The sequence below is a fragment of the Hyperolius riggenbachi genome, chromosome 12 (assembly GCF_040937935.1).
Source record: "Hyperolius riggenbachi isolate aHypRig1 chromosome 12, aHypRig1.pri, whole genome shotgun sequence".
In the NCBI taxonomy this organism is placed as follows: Eukaryota; Metazoa; Chordata; class Amphibia; order Anura; family Hyperoliidae; genus Hyperolius; species Hyperolius riggenbachi.
Window position 1 is genome coordinate 20923931 of NC_090657.1, and position 21512 is coordinate 20945442.

The 21512-nt window shown below is 46.1% G+C and overlaps 1 protein-coding gene and 1 long non-coding RNA gene across 9 annotated transcripts in view; one reads left to right on the forward strand and one right to left on the reverse strand.

Moving 5' to 3' along the window:
* CEP112 (centrosomal protein 112) overlaps positions 1-21512 on the reverse strand; it is a 447202-nt gene that overhangs the window by 230474 nt on the left and 195216 nt on the right. For all 8 annotated transcript variants that reach the window (XM_068264055.1, XM_068264054.1, XM_068264058.1 and 5 more), the window contains exon 18: positions 3800-3935. In XM_068264055.1, coding sequence (XP_068120156.1) covers positions 3800-3935 — 136 coding nt within the window. The remainder of the gene's footprint in view (positions 1-3799; positions 3936-21512) is intronic.
* LOC137542267 (uncharacterized) overlaps positions 15062-21512 on the forward strand; it is a 109592-nt gene continuing 103141 nt past the window's right edge. The window contains exon 1 of the long non-coding RNA XR_011025389.1: positions 15062-15342. This is a non-coding gene — a long non-coding RNA (uncharacterized lncRNA). The remainder of the gene's footprint in view (positions 15343-21512) is intronic.

Here is a 21512-nt window from a genome sequence, read left to right on the forward strand (position 1 = left end):
TTGAAGACATCCTTGATTAGGACACTTGTGGGCTTATTTCACACCAGTCAGAAAACTGAAACAGTGAACAACACCGCCCCCTCCCCCCGAAACCACCGTAATGACACAAACCTTGTTTGTAATGACCCACATCTTCCAATCCATGCTGCAGGTAAGATGTGCTGCCTCTGCAAATCAAATTTTGCAGTTGATCCCAATAACTGACACCTGAGGCTCCTCCTCTTCTTATATGTCATATGAAAAACCACAGTTATGCTACTAGCAGGTGACATTGCATTGCTGTGTCGCATAGGAAGTTTTCTGTATACACTGAGGTGACTCCTACTCCTGCGCTCCTACTGCTACCCAGTGATAAAAAAACTAATCTCTGACCGTACTCCCTTGTATTACCACTTAGCAGCGTAGACTGACCACTGTTGTACTACTACCCAGCGACATGCGCCAACCACGGATTGCACCATTATCACGCAGACTGCCCTCATTTCAGATGTACTGACATCAAGGAATGTGCCCTCACCTCAGATTGTACAACCACCTAAATATCTGTAGTGACCTCTGATTGTACGACCACTGTACCAGGTACACTGAGATCTGATTGTGCTACCAACCATCTTCAGTGACCTCTGCTTGCACCCAGCTGCATACACTAATTGTATTACAACAGCTAGGTACATTCACCTCTCAATGTACTAATACAATAAGATACATACAAAGACCTCTGATTCTATGAACACTCAGCAATATGAAAAACTTCTCACTGTACTACTACTGAGCTATGTGCACCAACATGTGAAGATAGCACCTGTGGCTTCTGTAAACTCTTCTGTAAAACACAGTGTCCAATCTCTCAACCCACTTCCCCTTCTGATGAAAGCTTTTATTTTTTTATCTGCTAATGTGTGCAATAAAATAGTTAAGCAGTCCTTATCTGACTGAAATGTCTGCGGCTCTGGCAGGCCTCAGAAGTAGGATAATAAAGGCCTCTGCTAAATTTTTAATTGTAAAAAGAAGAGATAAAATGTAAACATTTTAATAATGAGCCACACTGTTGGCATGCATGCTGAATGTGCTAATGTGATGCCCTGTGTTCTAAAAATGGTGCTTGGTTCACTTTAAAGAGAAACTCCTACCAAGAATTGAACTTCATCCCAATCAGTAGCTGATACCCCCTTTTACATGAGAAATCTATTCCTTTTCACAAACTGATCATCAGGGGGCGCTGTATGGCTGATATTGTGGTGAAACCCCTCCCACAAGAAACTCTGAGGACCGTGGTACTCCTGGCAGTTTCCTGTCTGTGAACCTTGTTGCATTGTGGAAAATCGCTGTTTACAGCTGTTTCCAACTGCCAAAAAAGCAAGCAGCAGCTACATCACCTGCCAGCAGTAAAAATGTCCCCATGTAATAAATGTTAGAATGTAAATCAGGGATTTAAAAGATTTCACAATGGGCAAACACTGACTAAATCATTTATACATAATTATTGTAAAAATTAAGCACTTTTTTAATTATATTATTTTCACTGGAGTTCCTCTTTAAGGTCCCTTCATGAGAAGGTTGAGCATCGTTCTCTTGTACACACTGTTCTTCTGGCAGATTTAAATCTATGCTCTCTCACTCCTATAATTATTGCCATTTGTAAAAAGCAGCACAGCTTTATGCTGACGCGTACGGTGTGAGATTGTGTTTGATACACTGTCTTGCACCATGAGAGGAGCTTTATGACATGTGCTCCTCGTCTGTAAACAGACTGATGCAAAGTATGCTTGCTTTTGGTATTATGCATATTACAAGCCTAGTGAGAGAATACATATAAGCCGGAGTAGCCTCTTAGTGGTCTATAGTGACTACTCAGAAACACGCATGTTCTTGTAAACGAATATCTCTTACTTTTAATTAGCTGTAGGGACATCAGCCGTATGCTGAACTGACTGTGCAGTGAGTCTCTGTGTATGAGTATGCAAATGGTTCATTCACACCCTCTTTAAGCTCTTCATACACAGGATTTCTCATGGGTCTCTACCCTCCTCTGGAACTCCCTCCCATGATACATTTGTCACTCTCCTGAGTCATTTGATTGTTTAAAAAAAAAAAAAACTCACCTAATCAGGCAATGATATGCTGTAACTGAAATCACACCCTGACTAGTATTTATCTCCTGCAGAATGTAGATCTCTTCAACAATCAATATACTGATTGCCATCCTTGAGTTTCCTCCCCTTAGACTGTAAGCTCGGAAGGGCAGGGTTCCCTTCCCAATTGTTTCTTTCAACAGTTGTTATTGTATTGTGCACGGTGGCATAGTGGTTAGGGCTCTCGCCTTGCAGCGCTGGGTTCTCGGTTCAAATCCCAGCCAGGTCAACATCTGCAAGGAGTTTGTATGTTCTCCCCATGTCTGTGTGGGTTTCCTCCGGGCACTCCGGTTTCCTCCCACATCCCAAAAACATACTTATAGGTTAATTGGCTTCCCCCCTAAATTGGTCCTAGACTACAACACAATACATACATAGACATAGGACTAGGGAATTAGATTGTGAGCTCCTCTGAGGGACAGTTAGTGACTAGACTATATACTCTGTACAGCACTGCGGAAGATGTTGGTGCTATATAAATACTAAATAATAATAATAGTTCCTTTGTGCTATGCACCTATGCCTTGTAACTATATAGCATGGTTTTATGTGATATGATGGAGTTACTTAAAATCAATAATAATAATTACAATAATAACAATTTACCTAATGCTTTTTAAAGTGATACTGATACGAAAAAAAAAAACTTATGATTTAATGAACTGTATGTGTAGTACAGATAATTAATAGTTAATTAATGAATAGCAAAAGAGTCTCATTTTTATTTTTAACTAGTGACCTTAGCCCATTTAAAAACGGGCTAGGTCTGTCCCCGCTCATTCACTGTGCGCGCTCACACACCCACTCCTCCCCCCCCCCCCCCCCGCCGCGTCATTCCCCCAGTTCTTCTCAGTGTCTTTGCCTCCTGCCCGCACATGCATACTGCAAAAAAAAAAACCACACACAGGGACATGGGACGCAGAGACACTTGCGTTTTATTAGGTAGGATTCTATAGCTTTTTTAACAAAGAAAAAAAACAAAAACATTGCATCATTCTGTTATATTTGCAAATACAAACCAAACCGTGTATTTTGAACTAAGAAACAGAGCACAGCTAATGACCCTTTGAACCCCCTTGCAGTAAAACCTTATCTGAAGCTGTGTGTAACTGGTTTTTTGAGGTAGTAGTGCTTCAGAAAACAGGACTGTCTCTGACCCAAGTTAGGTCCAAGAGCTCAGAGCGGCTCTTTTGCATAGATAACAACTGAAGTTTCTTAACTCTTCCTGCACAACTGCAGCCAAATAGACCAGCAGGGCTTCCAGGCAACTGGTATTGTTTAACAGGAAATAAATATGGCAGCCTCCATATCACTCTCACCTCGGGTACACTTTAAAAAGCCAGGCTGTTGTACCATTTCAATATGTCTGTTGTTTTTCTAGCTCCCTAACAATGCCAGGCCCTGTTTAAAAGGAAATAATTATGACAACATCCATCATATTCACACTTCAGTTGTCCTTTAAGTGCTCCTTACTGAGAGATGTCCCTGGACTTTGTGTTTTGAGATTCAGCAGATACCACCGGCCACTCTCATATAGCGGCACCTGCTCTTAACCATTTGCTTCCAGTTTAGAATTATCGAGAGGGTTACAGGCAAGCTTTATGTATGTGCCCCAAATTGATGGTCTTTGCTTGTAGAAAATAACCCCCCCCCCCCCCCCATCTCACCTGCTCCTTCATCTCTGCATACACTTTCTCTGTATTTAGCTCCACCTGCCTCTTGAACTCCTCCAGGGCAGTGTCAGCCTGCTTGGCCTGGACCGCCTGCTTCTCTGTCATCCGAGCCAACTGGTCCTCCTTCTCTCTAGAGAATAAAAAAAGAGGCAAGTCATTAACCTCATTGCAAGAGGTGATGTAAAAGCTGGAGTGCTGCACTGTAAGGAAGGCAGCGAAGGTCTGGAGAGGACAACTTAAAGTGTAACTGTCATGCATAAAATCAATTCATTTGTATCTGGTAAACAAGTAATAAGGATGCTAACCAGACAATCCAAAAGTTAAAAATCACTCATTCACCAGTTTCCCTGGCTCTTATTTGGTACATCTTCCACACAAAGGAAGTTGCAGGGCATGCTGGGTTTTCTTTTTTTCTTCTTTACTTTCCCCTCACACTTAACTAATGCAGCCTGATTGGCTGAAGCTTCTTTCCCTCTTGTTTTCCCTCCCACACCTCTGTTCCTCTCTGATTGGCCAATATTTCTCATGCTGAGACAATGCACTTCCTAGAGCTGGGAGGGAGTGTCTGAAGACTGGGAGGAGGGTGGGCAATAGAGATGGGAAGTTCGGATCTTTTCAATGATCCGGATGATTCGAATCGGATCATTGAAGAGATCCGGATCTTTGATCCGAATCTCGGATCATTTTACTACCAGAAGCATTCGGGGGTGAAATGAACAGCAGGACAGGTCTGTGGACAGGAGAAGGGGAGGTGGGTGGACACACAGAGAAGGGGAGAAGATGGACAGAGGGCAGGGAGTGGACAGAGAAGGGAGGAGGGACGAGCAGAGAGCAGAAATGTTTGCACGTAATACCCACATGCTGAAGTCATATGCTTTACATGTATTTCACCTATATGCTCATCTGTACACTTTGAAAGAAAAGGTCGCACAGTGAAAGAAAGCATTCCCAGAAGATAAGTGTAGCTGTTTAGTGCCGAGTGCAGGAGGATCATATTGCCTTTCAATCACACTGTCTGCAAAGTTACTGAGCTGTGCTGAGCCAAAAGCTTCCAATGTGATCACTGTGCAGCACTACGGAACAGCCAGCCTGTAATGAGCAGCACATTATAGCCATTATGTGTGCTCTACACATATCTGGCAGTGGCACCAATGTCCCCTCTCTCTCATCTACCTGTCTCCCTGCAAGGCTGGCTCCCTTCCAACAGAGCGATCCCTGCTTCCAGGACCCCGCTGCCCGCTGAGAGGGGGCGTGTCGCTCCTTGCCCCGCCCCTTTTGCGATCCGAATCACTCATTTTGATGATTCGGATGATCGACTCATAAAATAGATTCGGATCAAAGATCCGAATCGTTCATGATCCGGACAACACTAGTGGGCAATGATGCACAGAGTAAGGGAAGAAACAATGTCAGGATTGGCTTCAAGATAGACACAGTCAAAATGGAAAATCCTAAGAAAGATTTTCTCTTTTTTTTATTAAAGAAAAACACTAAAATCAAAATGTGGACAGTGCAATACATACGGTATGTTATGTAATTAGATTTTTCATTTTTGACGTCAAATCTTTAAATCCTTGAAATAATGAAGTATAAGAGCTCCTTTGAGGGACAGTTAGTGACAAGATATATATATATATATATATATATATATATATATATATATATATATATATATATATATATATATATATATATATATATATATATACACACACACACACACACACACACACACACACACACACACACACACACACACACACACACACACACTGTACAGCCCTGCGTAATATGTTGGCGCTATATAAATACTAAATAATAATAATAAGGAAGAAATGTACACAATAATTGTGGGAAAACTGTCTTCATGTTCACCCCATGGCACACATATCAAACTCTGGCCCACAGAGCCATCAAATTTGGCCCACAAGTGGTTTCCCCACCTTGCATTACGTTTGGCCCACTCTAGATCATCAAGGAAGCTATATTGAAGTTGAAGATCACCAGGAAAGCCATATGGGAGGAAGGAGGGCCAATAGACACTAAGGAATTGTATAAGGGAGGGAGGGGGCCACTAGGCACCAGGGAACTGTATGGGGAAGGAGAGGGCCACTAGACTCCAGAGAACTGTTTGGGGGAGAGAGGGAGGACAACTAGACACCAGGGAACTGTATAGTGGAAGGAGGAGGCATTAGACACATCAGTGAACTATATAGAGGAGAGCCAGACACCAGGAAACTGCATGGTGGAGGGAGGGGGCCAACAGACACCAGGGAACTATATAGGAGAGGTAGGGAAGACAACTGTACTCCAGTGAACCATATAGGTGTGGGAGGAGGCATAAGACATGATGAAAGTGTATAGGGGAGGGAAGAGAGCCACTAGACACCAGGAAACATAATAGGGGAAGGACAGGGGCTACTACACACCAAAGAACTGTATAGTGGAAGGAGGAGGCATTAGACACATCAGTGCACTATATAGAGGAGAGCCAGACACCAGGGAACTGCATGGTGGAGGGAGGTGGGCCAACAGACACCAGGGAACTATATAGGGCAGGTAGGGAGGACAACTGTACCCCAGGGAACCATATAGGTGTGGGAGGAGTCATAAGACATGACGGAACTGTATAGGGGAGGAAGGAGGGCCACTAGACACCAGGGAACATAATAGGGGAAGGATGGGGGCTACTAGATACCAGGGAGCTGTATAGGGGATGGAGGGGAGCTATAAGACACCAGGGAACTGCATAGGGGAAGGAGGATCACTAAGCACCAGGAAACTGTATAGGGGATGGAAGGGGTGGGGGGGGAGGATTAGACACCAAGGAAGTTTATAATGGAGGGAGGTGGCCACTAGACAATGAGGTTGGCCCACAACTTGGTCCCAGCTTTAAATTTTGGCCCACTTCGTATTTGAGTTTGACACCTCTGCCCTAGTTCTATCAGCTCTTGCAGTTATTTCAAATCCTAATTTTTTCCTTTGCCTTTAATAGGCTTTAAAAGTTTGCTGAAAGACAATGCTGAAAATCTGCATAGTAAGTCAGGCAATTGGTGATATGAACTCCAAAATACACCATCTCAATTACATGGGATTACATCCAGGCAAAACACATTGAGAACAGAAAACATGGGACTTATGTGTGCCTTGGGTGTATTGTTTGTAGTTCGGTCATAAAACGAGATATGAATAAGCCTCCACCCTTCCTAGAAGTGCAGCCAGCAAAAAATATTTTCATTGGAAAAGTGTCTATGCCATACATGGTTAAAAATGGTATGCAGGCAAAAGCATAATCCAGTTCCAGGAACAAATATGAAGACTGTGCAGTGGTGGAACCCATTCCTAAACACACGGAGTTGGAGATTGCATGTAATTATTGCTGATAAAAAAAGGCAAGGTGGATAAATAAAATGCAGTCTAGTGAACCAACGGACAATCAAAAGAATCCCTATCAGGTTTTCTGTAAATAGTTAAAGAGACACTGAAGCGGAAAAAATATATATGATATAGTGAATTGGTTGTGTACTATGGATAATTACTAGAAGATTAGCAGCAAAGAAAATATTCTCATACTTTTATTTTCAGGTATATAGTGTTTTTTCTAACATTGCATCACTCTATAATATGTCCAGATTACACAGCACTAAGCTTTCAAAATGATTCTTTCAGAGCAGTCTGTGAACTAATGACCTCTCCTCTGGCAGAGAAAAAGTAAATAGTCCAGGAACAGTTGAGATAATAAAAGTCAGATAACAGCCCTCTCTACGACTAACTTAGTCGGAGAGCTTCATGGCTTGTTTGCATAGAGATAACAACTGGAGTTTCTCAACTCTTCCTGTACTGGAAACAGTTAAGCTGGCCATACACTGGCCCGATTTGCGCCCGTTTCGACAGCAGATTCGATCACTGGGATCGAATCTGCTGCCAATCGTTCACGCTACACGCCGAATTTCGATCCATTTCGTCCGATCCCGTCGATCGCGCCGTGCGGAAAATAACCTTCGATCGCCCGCGGGTAAAGAGCGCATCGCTAGCGGCGTTCGAGTGCCCGACGACCGACGCAATAGAGCCCGCATACATTACCTGCTCCGCCGGCGCGACTCCAGTCTCCCGGTCACCGCTGCTCTTTTTGCGCTCTGGTCTCCGGCCCCGGCATGCCTCACTTCTTCTAGCCCGGCAGGAAGTTTAAACAGTAGAGCGCCCTCTACTGTTTAAACTTCCTGCCGGGCTAGAAGAAGTGAGGCATGCCGGACCTGGAGACCAGAGCGCAGACAGAGCAGCGGTGACCTGGGGACTGGAGTCGCGCCGGCGGAGCAGGTAATGTATGCGAGCGGGGGGGGGGGGGCCAGCAGCAGCAGCAGCACCACAACAGATTGTGATCGGTTTCAGGCTGAAATCGGTTCACAATCTGTTTGCTGTAAAGGAAGCCATACGATCCCTCTCTGATCAGATTCGATCAGAGAGGGATCTGTCTGTTGGTCGAATCTGATGGCAAATCGACCAGTGTATGGCCGCCTTTAGACTGATGTATCTGATCTTAATGTTTTATTTCTTAGATGTACTACACATACAAATCATAATATCATCATTTTTTTTTCGCTTCAGTGTCTCTTTAAGCAGGTATGGAACACTGAAATGTGCTTTTATACAGGTCTACTTAGGAACTAGAGGTACTGGCCAATTGGCCATTTCTCCCCTATGGAAGCACCAATCCTGCTGATGAGGGATTAACTCTTTGTGACCAGCACTGCAGGTAAAACAGTCTCATAATGCCAAGAATCTGCGCAGGCCACAGACAATTAATGTCTCAGTAGCAGGGGGAAGAGCTGGAGAGCGACAGCTGCCCTGTAGCAAGAAACTTGCATTTCGCTGTCTGGCAAGATCTCTGGGTCACGACTGGCTTTCCAGAGGGAATTTCTCTAGAATGGCTGCATCAAATGTGAAAATTGTGTGAGTAATGGCTGAGTGCTGCATTCACCTTTACTAAAATGAAAGATCTCGGAGGGGGAATTAGGGCTTTCATAGATCAGAGATTAAATGTGGAAAAAAACAGCAAGCAGAAAGAAAATCTTCCAAAAACAATATTTGATCACAATGTTTATGAAGCATTGATTGGGATTTTTTGTTCGTCATACAAGTACAGGTATTCCTCCTGTTGTTAAACTAAGGACTGTAGGCTTGTTATTAACATTTCACATTTTGGGGTCATTCGTAAATCGGGGACTACCTGTAATGGTGACTATAGGGGGCTGCAGTCAGGAGCCATACATGGCTTTATAGCTTTGTACTACATACAGGACTTACAGCAGCGTGATCAATATTATTATTTAGTATTTATATAGCGCTGATATCTTCCGCAGCGCTGTACAAAGTATATTGTCTTGTCACTTAAAAAGACAATGGAGCGGAAAAAAAATATGATACAGTATAATGAATTGGTTATGTAGTACGGATAATTACTAGAAGATTAGTAGCAAAGAAAATATTCTCATATTTTTATTTTCAGTTAGTGTTTTTTATAACATTGCATCATTCTCTAATATGTGCAGTTTACACAACACTCAGCATTCTAAATGTTTTTACAGAGCAGGCTGTGAACCATTGACCTGTCCTATGGCAGAGAAAAAGAAAATCCTTGACTGACAGCTCAGATAACAACCTTCAGAACTCAGAGCTCTCTGCAACTTTGTAAGTGGTAGAGCTCAATGGGTTTTTGCATAGATAACAACTGGAGTCTCTTAACGCTTCCTGTACTGGAAACAATATTAAGCTACATACACACGGGGGACAATTGTCCCCCGTTGCATGCGTGCACGTGAACAGGGAGCGACAGCTCTCTGCCAGCGACAGCTGTCCACACGTCTCGCAAGAAAGGCAGAGACGCGGCGGAAGCTGTTTGTGAATGGAGCATCCCCCGGCCGGATGCTCCATTCACTTGCGTAGGTCTCCTGTCGCTAGCCCGTGTACTCACGCGGGACTAGCGACAGTTCCGGCGAAGTTGCGGCGACAGCTGTAGCCGGCGATTGAACATGTCAATCGCCTGGCGACAGCTCCGACGGGCGACGGTTCGGGGCGCGCGCATCATACACACGGGCGACCTGTTGCTGCAACACGCGCGTGCCACGTGGTTGCGGCGACAGCCGTACCCCGTGTGTATGGGCCTTTAGACTGATGTCTCTGCTCCTAATGCTTTATTTCTGAGCTGTACTACACATACAAATCATTATATCATCATTTTTTTTCCAGCGTAAGTGTCTCTTTAACCGTCCCTTCAGGGCTCATTCACACTTGAAAAAGGCAAAACGGTTTGTGTGAGTGATTGTACCGCAATTATCTCGGTAAAATTACTGTACAAATCCGCATTTGATGAGTGATTGCGTGTAGCGCTTAGCATTAATTGCGCAACGTCCGCAAATGGTAGCAATCGTGGCAGTGAGATTACTGCCATATAGTTACTATTGCACTAGTGCTTTAAAAAGCGCTAGCATTTTGGCGATTAGCGGTAAACGGACGCTAATCGCCCTAGTGTGAATGGGCCCTTAGAGGGGCTCACAATCTCATCCCTACCATAGCCATATGTCTGTACTGTAGTCTAGGGCTAATTTTAGGGGGAAGCCATTTAACTTATCAGATCAATATCAGATCAGATTTTTTCTGAAATTATAATACTTGCAGACCTAAGCCCGTTTCAAAACGGGCTCTAGGTCTGTGTTGAATTCCCTCCCCCTTCCCTCCCACTCTCCACGTGACCGCCGCAGTCACTGAGCATGTGCGCGCCCATCGCGCCCGCCCGTCCTCCCTCAGCTCTCCTCAGTTTCTGCATCCCTCCCTGAACATGCGCAGTAGTGCAAAACACGGGACAAACACACACACACACACACACACACACACACACACACACACACACACACACACACACACACACACAGGAAGTGCAGGGATAGAACGCAGGGGACTACCTAATTAATGCATTAAACGACCTGATGCTGAATTAGGACTTTTAGAACGTATGTCTTCTCTAAAATAAAAAATAAAAGGAAAAATTGAAAAAAATTTAAGGAAATGTAAAGTAAAAAAAATGCCTGGTTTATCTTGCCTAGGGCTTCTTCTAGCCTCATGTAGTCATTCTGGTTCCTCGCCATCATTCCACACTGCTCCCTTCAGCCACTGTAGCCCTCTTAATCTTCATGCCTCCCTGATTGCACTGCCTCGGCTTGGAGAATTCTGTGCTAGCATAGTTCATAAAATTTACAACCGCACCGAACCCTCATGACCATGAGAGCGCGAGAGAGGAGGTGCATGTGCAATGGCTGGTGACCAGCTGAGTCGCCCAGCTTAGCAAAGTGTACAGTGACTGACAAGGCCGGATTTATAGTTTTCTGCCCCTAGGCCAAAGCTGGAGTCTCCCCTTCGATGTGCATTGCTCCTCTCCTAATTCTCATGCAGCTACCTCTTCCATGTCTAACCTTCATGTACAGCAGTCCCTTCACTTATATACAGATCTCTTGAAGAGCAGTAGCTCCCTAGGTCTATATGCTGCTCATTATTTGCAGCTTCCATATTCCATTTGCAGCTTCTTCTTCCATATGCAGCAATCCCATGTTCATGTCCAGGCGCCCCTTTCCCAGCTGCCGCTCAAGGCCCGAGCCTTTGTAGTCTTTCCAGAAATCTGGCCCTGGTGACTGAAGGGGGCAGCGGCGAGGGACCAGGATGACTACGGGGGCTAGAAGAAGCCCCAGGTAAGTTAAACTGGGCACATTTTTTAACGTAACATGTCTTTCCAAACCACATACTTAAACAGTCATATCCTCCAAAACAATATGGCAGCACTTCCTCCAAATGGAATTATTAGGCAACTGTATTCCCCAAATGCTCTCAAACAAAAACAAAAAAATTAGGCAACATAAAAAAAGGGAAAATTAAGTAGCACATCAACCAAATAAATAACCAGTAAGTCATCAGAAAAAACTTGTAACACACCAGACACCAGTTAAAACCCCAGAAACAGATCAAACTCTTAGGCCCAGTGCACACCAAAAACCTCTAGCAGATCCGCAAAACGCTAGATGTTTTTGAAGCAGATTTCAGAGTGAGCCTAGCGTTTTATGGAGCGTTTTTTGTGTAGCAGATTTCATATACAGTATTGTTACAGTAAAGCTGTTACTGAACAGCTACTGTAACAAAAACACCTGGAAAGCCGCTCTGATCTAGTGTTTTTCAGTGCGGTTTGAGCTTTTCCTATACTTTACATTGAGGCAGAAACACTTCTGCAAACCGCAAAAATGCTGCAGGGCCCACGTTTGCGGTTTGCTAAAAATCTCAATCCCTCCAACTCACAGGTGATAAGTGTGAAAACCTCGTAAAAACATGATAAATGCTTACATGAAGAAGAAGGTGATTATGTGGAGAAATCATCAGAAGATAAAGTGAATTTAATGCTAGGTACACACCATACAATTTTCTGGCAGATTTACCTGCCAGGTCGATTATTACCAACATGTCCAATCTGAAATTCGATCGATTTTCCGATCGATTTCCATAGGCGTGAACAGCAACTGATTGGAAAAACGATCGGAAAATCGAAAAGTCAATCAAAATTCAGTTTGGACATGTTGGAAATGATCGATCTGGCAGGTAAATCTGCCAGAAAATTGTATGGTGTGTACCTAGCATTAAATAAGACAAAAGGATTGTTTAATTGATTAAATGAAAACAGCTTTTACTTCCTGGACAACCTTCGTATGTGTAGGTTATAATTTTGCTTTGCATTTTGGCCTCATTTATGAGCATGTTTCATACTGTTTGTGTGATAAGCATTTATGCATTACACAAACATTTTTCATAACTTTCGGGAATTAGAAGTAGAAATTCTGTGAAATCTGAGTTCTGACTTCCAATTCAAAATGCTATAGTCAGAATTTGTGCACTTATCCCCCCTACCTGACAGCTGATGAATGAATTAGCCTTCTGAATAGGAGTAATCCTGGATGAAGTTCCAGTGCAATGCTGAACCTGCATTCACAGAGCCATTAAGTCACACACCTGTCAGCAAACTGATCTGGTATAGCCCAGGCTGCTTTCTAGCTGCAGAAGCTATAACTGCAGTCACAAAGCCACTCATTAACACTTTGCAGCATTCCTCACTACAATCTAATATGCTTAAAGCGTGCCCGAAGTGACATGTGACATGATGAGATAGACATGGGTATGCACAGTGCCAAGCACACTAATAACTATGCTGTGTTGTTTTTTTCTTTCTCTGCCTGTAAGAGTTAAATATCAGGTATATAAGTGGCTGACTCAGACAGGAAGCGACTACAGTGTGACCCTCACTGATAAGAAATTCCAACTACAAAACACTTTCCTAGCAGAAAATGGCTTCTGAGAGCAGGAAAGAGATAAAAGGGTCAACAGTTCATAGATTTTAGCCCTGACATACTTCAATGAATGTGTCATTCTGCAAAAACCATAAAACAGTTTAAACTTAAAAAGTAGATTTAAACATAAAATAAAACTGAGGAATATCGCTTTCAGCCCCCTCAATATATGATAGAATATGTCACCGGCTGCACTGTAGATACTGCTACTGTGATCACACAGCCACTGATTTACACATCTGTCAGCACAATCCCTATAATCTGATAAGACCCAGACCACCCTCTTACAGCAGATGCTGAGACTGCAATCACACAACTGCCCATGATTCGGTATGACCCAGGTAAGGGTGGTCAGTCCTAACCACATAATGTTGATAAATCCAGTCCAGGTTTGCTGGATCACTTTAGAGATACTCACTGGAGATCCTTGGGAAGTACTCAACAGTCTTTGAAAACTAGCCCTTCTGTGTTCCATCTCAGAGTGAACCGCCTGACCCAAAGCCTTGCTGCAAGGCTGGGTTTACACTTGTTTTTTTGCATTGCAGTGCGATGCTCCTGCTGTATCGCACCGCAAAAAAACTCACTCACATGACCCTGCAGCACAATGGCTGACAGGATCATATGCATAGCGCCGCCCCCCTGCTCAGTGAGGTATTCCCTGCTGCCCAGGAAGTACATCACTGGGATTCCCATCAGTCCACACATGGGCGATGAAACGCACATGCTCTATCGTTTACACTGACCCCAAGCACCATGTGTTAAGCGTGGTGCCTGCGGTAACACGCTGCAGCCCTTGCGTCGGCTCGGATACTTCCAGCGCATCGCAACAGACCGCAAAAGGTGTGAAAGTCTCCAGACACATTAAACAGACATGACACACGTACAATTGGGGGGTGGGGTGCAGCATGAAGAGAGTTCAAGAGGTTGACAGCCGAGGGGGGAAAAAAGTATTCCTCTGCCTTGAAGTCCTGAAAGAGATGGACCAAAACCCTCCAGCCTGATGGGAGCTGCCTGAATAAAAGCAGTGACATGAGTGTGAGGGTTCTTTGGCAATCCTCTGCATTCTGGAGTGCAGTCTGGAGTTGTAGAGGTGGTCCAGAGGAGGAAGGGGTTTCCTGATGATCCTCTCCACTGATCTGATGGCCCTCGGTAGTTTGTGTCTGTCACTGGCGGAGGAGTCAGCATACCAGACCAGGGTGGAGGAGCAGAGGACCTATTCAAAAGTTTCAGAGTACAGTATATGCTTGTCAGAAGCTCCTAGGCCATACAGAACTTCTTCAGTTGGCGAAGGAAGAATAAATGAATTTAATTACGACGCCATATTTAATGTCAAATGGCAGCAACTAAAGCAAATAGAAACTTCGTATCGGTTAAAAAAATAAAAACAAAATAGAAATTTGATGCTAGTATGCTACTTCCTCTATAAATCCCTTGTGGTGCCACATTCAGAGTCCTGTTTACAGGGAAGACCGACTCGTGTACACAACTCAGGTTTCCAGCCAAAATGATCAGGATCCATTGTTTTGTCTGAGAAAAATCTTAAGTGTGTACAAAGCTTTAGGCACAGAGAAGCTCGAGAGGTTGCAGATTTTTTACAAGGTAGAAAATGATGTAACTATGTACACAGCCAGAGTGTGATTTGGTTATGCTAACATGCTCTACAAAGGGCTCTGATTGTAGTGACAGGTCTGCAATAACTTGCTATTCTAGTTAATGATTACTGGTAATACCAAATGCCAGGAACAAGGGGATGCAGAAGGGGGTCCATCCACCTATTGAAGCACAGTGAAAAGAGGCTGTTATCAAAGTGGAGTAATATATGACAGAGCAGAGCAGAGCTCACTGCCAGAGGCGTTCTGCATAGCGCACTGTAAAGAGGCCCAGTCCTCTCCGCGCTCTCCATGTTCACAGTGCAGCAGAAGAAAGCACAGAAAGATCAAAGCTGCTCTCCAGAAACTGAAATATTTATTGACATCAAAACTCCATCCTTGGCCGCAGAGCCCAGGGAACAGCACTGATCCTCCGTCCTCTGCAGCCCGTGCCTGCTGGATTCACCCCACACAGCAACCCCGGGCACTCCGCAAGACCCTATGATGTCTACATGTCCCATAAGAGCGCTTTGCAGCAAACACAGATGGACTGACGAGAGGTCATTAGAGTGTAAGCTCCTCTGGTGCACAGATCAGTGATCTATGTCCAGTGCTGTTTAATCCTTAGACTTCCAGCTTTATGAAAAAACAGAAATCTATATGCCAGTGCAATCTTTGTGTGAATTGTGTTCATGAAATATCCACATAAGTCAGTATTATTGTAAATGAGGTGCAAATAAATTTCTGATGATTGAGTATTACGCAAATTATTATGATACAGAATTATATTATGACAATCATTTGTAAAATGGACTAATCTGTTAGTCCAAGACTGCTAGTCTTGCAGTGAAAGTGCTGGATTGGTTCATTATCAAGCTGCATAGATTTGCAGCAACATCTGCATAGTTCTGCATCACAATAGAATAATTTGCTTGTTATCAGCAGATTTCAAGTATTCAGTTGGGACTGAGCCAAAACCTTGTACCAAATGCCTTTTAGACGTCTGTGGCACAGGAATATGGATAGGGGTGGGGGACGCCTATAGAATTCCACTGTAGGGCCAAGAGTTTTGGACTAAAATGCCTTTACATGTCCATGGAGTACGTATGCGAAAACACACATAATCGCCTATAGATGTCTGTGGCAGTCTAATGCTGGGCATACACGGCTCGTTTGTGCGCCGGTATCGCTCGATGCCGCGCTGGCTCGATACCGGCACGTCACCGCTCGTCCGCGCGGATCGATTCCCGCACGTCCCCGCAGGCGCTTCCTAATCAGCGCTTCGTTTTTCTACTGTTCTGCCCGCCGGTATCGAGCGCGGAATCGATCCGGCGGGCAATAGGACCTGTCGGAAATTATCAATCGAGCCATCAGCGGCTCAATTGATAATAAGTATCGAGTTGTGTATGCCCAGCATAAGGGGTAAAATCTCTATATGCTATATACATAAACTGACCAATAATAATATTGTGTGACTGCGGTGGGAACAGTATCTTGCAACCACCTTGGGTGGAGACACTGATGGGATTAGATCTGTGATCCTTGTACTGCTAAATATATAAAAATGTGTGGCCGTGATGGAGACAATAGAATGCAAGCTCCTTTGGTGTAGGCACTAATGAGATAGGATCTGTGATCATTGTGATCATTGTACAGCAATTTGGAGCATGTCACTGCTATATAAATGTATAATAATAATAGTGTGTGACTGCAGTAGGGAAAGTGGAGTGTAAGCTCCTCTTGTGCAGAGACTGTAGACTATGTCAGAGTGATAAAATAAATAATAACAATGTGTTGCTGTGGTGAGGACATTAAGAGTGTAAGCTCCTCTGGTGCAGAAACTGATGGGAATGGATCAGTGATCTCTGTATAGTACTGTGGAATATGCCGGAACTGTATTAATTTATATAATAGTGTGTGACTGTGGTGAGGACATTAGAGTGTAAGCTCCTCTGGTGCAGAGAGTAATATATCAGTGTGCGATGTACAGCACTGTAATTATAATAACCAGGGCAGAGGAGTCGGAGCCATTTTTGGGTACCTGGAGTCGGAGTTGGTGGTTGGAGTCAGAGTTGGATGATTTTTGTACCCGCTCCATTGTCCTGCAAGGGGCCAAAGCAATATTGGGTTCCTGGAGTCGGAGGTTTCGGTCGGATGGTTTTGCACCGACTTCACAGCCCTGACAATATCTGACTGTGGTGAGGACATTTGAGCGTAAGCTTCTGTGGTGCACACATCTGTATGATCTCTGTACAGTGTTGTAATATATTTCAGAGCTATATAAAGATACAACGTTTTAGTGTGTGAGCGGGAGTGCCATTTGCACATTAGTTGATAATTCCCACTGGGTCATCACCTACATATAGGACAAAGTATAGCCACCTTTAGATCCTCTGTCCGGTTGTATTGCTGTTGATGCCCCAGTTTTGAGGAATGGATAGTGGTGGCTGGATGGTGTATTGGGTAAGGGCTCTGCCTCTGACACGGGAGACCAGGGCTCTAATCTCGGCACTGCCTGTTCAGTAAGCCAGCACCTATTTAGCAGGAGACCTTAGGCAAGTCTCCCTAACACGGCAACTGCCTATAGAGCGCGTCCTTGTGGCTGCAGCTCTGGCGCTTTGAGTCCGCCAGGAGAAAAGCGCTATATAAGTGTTTGTCTTTGTCATAGTAAGTAGGATTCTCTCCAGTGAGGGCAAAGGGGAATTGTGGAGCAGGTTGTCCTCCACTATCCACAAGTCAAATGATAAAATCAAAAGTTCTCAGAGCTTTTAGAACCAGAGTATGGGCAGAAAGATCACCTTACTTGGTGGGAACCCTCTCCCTAGACCACGGGGAGGGGGATACATACTGAAAGGAAGTGGAAGCAATCACAGGAAGATAACGACGCTCTAATGTGGATTCTGAGGAATTTCCAAGCTGTAAAACATTTTATGTGATAATAAAAGAGAAACATTAACACATGTGAGGCTCTCTTACTCCAACAGGGGTGCCAAATGTAGAGAGCATGCATAACACAGGGGCTCCCCAGAGGGTGTCAGAGATACACAGGCCATACAGAGGATGCCCATGATACAGGGGCTGCCCAGAGGGTGTCAGAGATACACAGGCCATACAGAGGATGCCCATGATACAGGGGCTCCCCAGAGGGTGTCAGAGATACACAGGCCATACAGAGGATGCCCATGATACAGGGGCTCCCCAGAGGGTGTCAGAGATACACAGGCCATACAGAGGATGCCCATGATACAGGGGCTGCCCATAGGGTGTCAGAGATGCACAGGCCATACAGAGGATGCCCATGATACAGGGGCTCCCCAGAGGGTGTCAGAGATACACAGGCCATACAGAGGATGCCCATGATACAGGGGCTGCCCATAGGGTGTCAGAGATGCACAGGCCATACAGAGGTTGCCCATGATACAGGGGCTCCCCAGAGGGTGTCAGAGATACACAGGCCATACAGAGGATGCCCATTATACAGGGGCTCCCCAGAGGGTGTCAGAGATACACAGGCCATACAGAGGTTGCCCATGATACAGGGGCTCCCCATAGGGTGTCAGAGATGCACAGGCCATACAGAGGTTGCCCATGATACAGGGGCTCCCCAGAGGGTGTCAGAGATACACAGGCCATACAGAGGATGCCCATTATACAGGGGCTCCCCAGAGGGTGTCAGAGATACACAGGCCATACAGAGGATGCCCATGATACAGGGGCTCCCCAGAGGGTGTCAGAGATACACAGGCCATACAGAGGATGCCCATGATACAGGGGCTCCCCATAGGGTGTCAGAGATGCACAGGCCATACAGAGGATGCCCATGATACAGGGGCTCCCCAGAGGGTGTCAGAGATACACAGGCCATACAGAGGATGCCCATTATACAGGGGCTCCCCAGAGGGTGTCAGAGATACACAGGCCATACAGAGGTTGCCCATGATACAGGGGCTCCCCAGAGGGTGTCAGAGATACACAGCCCATACAGAGGATGCCCATGATACAGGGGCTCCCCATAGGGTGTCAGAGATGCACAGGCCATACAGAGGATGCCCATTATACAGGGGCTCCCCATAGGGTGTCAGAGATGCACAGGCCATACAGAGGATGCCCATGATACAGGGGCTCCCCAGAGGGTGTCAGAGATACACAGGCCATACAGAGGATGCCCATTATACAGGGGCTCCCCAGAGGGTGTCAGAGATACACAGGCCATACAGAGGATGCCCATTATACAGGGGCTGCCCAGAGGGTGTCAGAGATACACAGGCCATACAGAGGATACCCATGATACAGGGGCTCCCCATAGGGTGTCAGAGATACACAGGCCATACAGAGGATGCCCATGATACAGGGGCTCCCCAGAGGGTGTCAGAGATACACAGGCCATACAGAGGATGCCCATGATACAGGGGCTCCCCATAGGGTGTCAGAGATACACAGGCCATACAGAGGATGCCCATGATACAGGGGCTCCCCAGAGGGTGTCAGAGATGCACAGGCCATACAGAGGATGCCCATTATACAGGGGCTCCCCAGAGGGTGTCAGAGATACACAGGCCATACAGAGGATGCCCATGATACAGGGGCTCCCCAGAGGGTGTCAGAGATGCACAGGCCATACAGAGGATGCCCATGATACAGGGGCTCCCCAGAGGGTGTCAGAGATACACAGGCCATACAGAGGATGCCCATTATACAGGGGCTCCCCAGAGGGTGTCAGAGATACACAGGCCATACAGAGGATGCCCATTATACAGGGGCTGCCCATAGGGTGTCAGAGATACACAGGCCATACAGAGGATGCCCATGATACAGGGGCTCCCCATAGGGTGTCAGAGATACACAGGCCATACAGAGGATGCCCATGATACAGGGGCTCCCCAGAGGGTGTCAGAGATGCACAGGCCATACAGAGGATGCCCATTATACAGGGGCTGCCCATAGGGTGTCAGAGATGCACAGGCCATACAGAGGATGCCCATTATACAGGGGCTGCCCATAGGGTGTCAGAGATACACAGGCCATACAGAGGATGCCCATGATACAGGGGGTCCCCATAGGGTGTCAGAGATACACAAGCCATACAGAGGATGCCCATGATACAGGGGCTGCCCATAGGGTGTCAGAGATGCACAGGCCATACAGAGGATGCCCATTATACAGGGGCTGCCCATAGGGTGTCAGAGATACACAGGCCATACAGAGGATGCCCATGATACAGGGGCTCCCCAGAGGGTGTCAGAGATACACAGGCCATACAGAGGATGCCCATGATACAGGGGCTCCCCATAGGGTGTCAGAGATACACAAGCCATACAGAGGATGCCCATGATACAGGGGCTCCCCAGAGGGTGTCAGAGATACACAGGCCATACAGAGGATGCCCATTATACAGGGGCTCCCCATAGGGTGTCAGAGATACACAGGCCATACAGAGGATGCCCATGATACAGGGGCTCCCCATAGGGTGTCAGAGATACACAAGCCATACAGAGGATGCCCATGATACAGGGGCTCCCCATAGGGTGTCAGAGATACACAAGCCATACAGAGGATGCCCATGATACAGGGGCTCCCCAGAGGGTGTCAGAGATACACAGGCCATACAGAGGATGCCCATGATACAGGGGCTGCCCATAGGGTGTCAGAGATACACAGGCCATACAGAGGATGCCCATTATACAGGGGCTCCCCATAGGGTGTCAGAGATACACAGGCCATACAGAGGATGTCCATGATACAGGGGCTCCCCATAGGGTGTCAGAGATACACAAGCCATACAGAGGATGCCCATGATACAGGGGCTCCCCATAGGGTGTCAGAGATACACAAGCCATACAGAGGATGCCCATGATACAGGGGCTCCCCAGAGGGTGTCAGAGATACACAGGCCATACAGAGGATGCCCATGATACAGGGGCTGCCCATAGGGTGTCAGAGATACACAGGCCATACAGAGGATGCCCATGATACAGGGGCTGCCCAGAGGGTGTCAGAGATACACAGGCCATACAGAGGATGCCCATGATACAGGGGCTCCCCATAGGGTGTCAGAGATACACAGGCCATACAGAGGATGCCCATGATACAGGGGCTCCCCGGAGGGTGTCAGAGATACACAGGCCATACAGAGGATGCCCATGATACAGGGGCTCCCCAGAGGGTGTCAGAGATACACAGGCCATACAGAGGATGCCCATGATACAGGGGCTGCCCAGAGGGTGTCAGAGATACACAGGCCATACAGAGGATGCCCATTATACAAGGGCTCCCCAGAGGGTGTCAGAGATACACAGGCCATACAGAGGATGCATAACACAGGGGCTCCCCAGAGGGTGTCAGAGATACACAGGCCATACAGAGGATGCCCATGATACAGGGGCTCCCCATAGGGTGTCAGAGATACACAGGCCATACAGAGGATGCCCATGATACAGGGGCTGCCCAGAGGGTGTCAGAGATGCACAGGCCATACAGAGGATGCCCATGATACGGGGGCTCCCCAGAGGGTGTCAGAGATACACAGGCCATACAGAGGATGCCCAAGATACAGGGGCTCCCCAGAGGGTGTCAGAGATACACAGGCCATACAGAGGATGCCCATGATACAGGGGCTCCCCAGAGGGTGTCAGAGATGCACAGGCCATACAGAGGATGCCCATGATACAGGGGCTCCCCAGAGGGTGTCAGAGATACACAGGCCATACAGAGGATGCCCATTATACAGGGGCTCCCCATAGG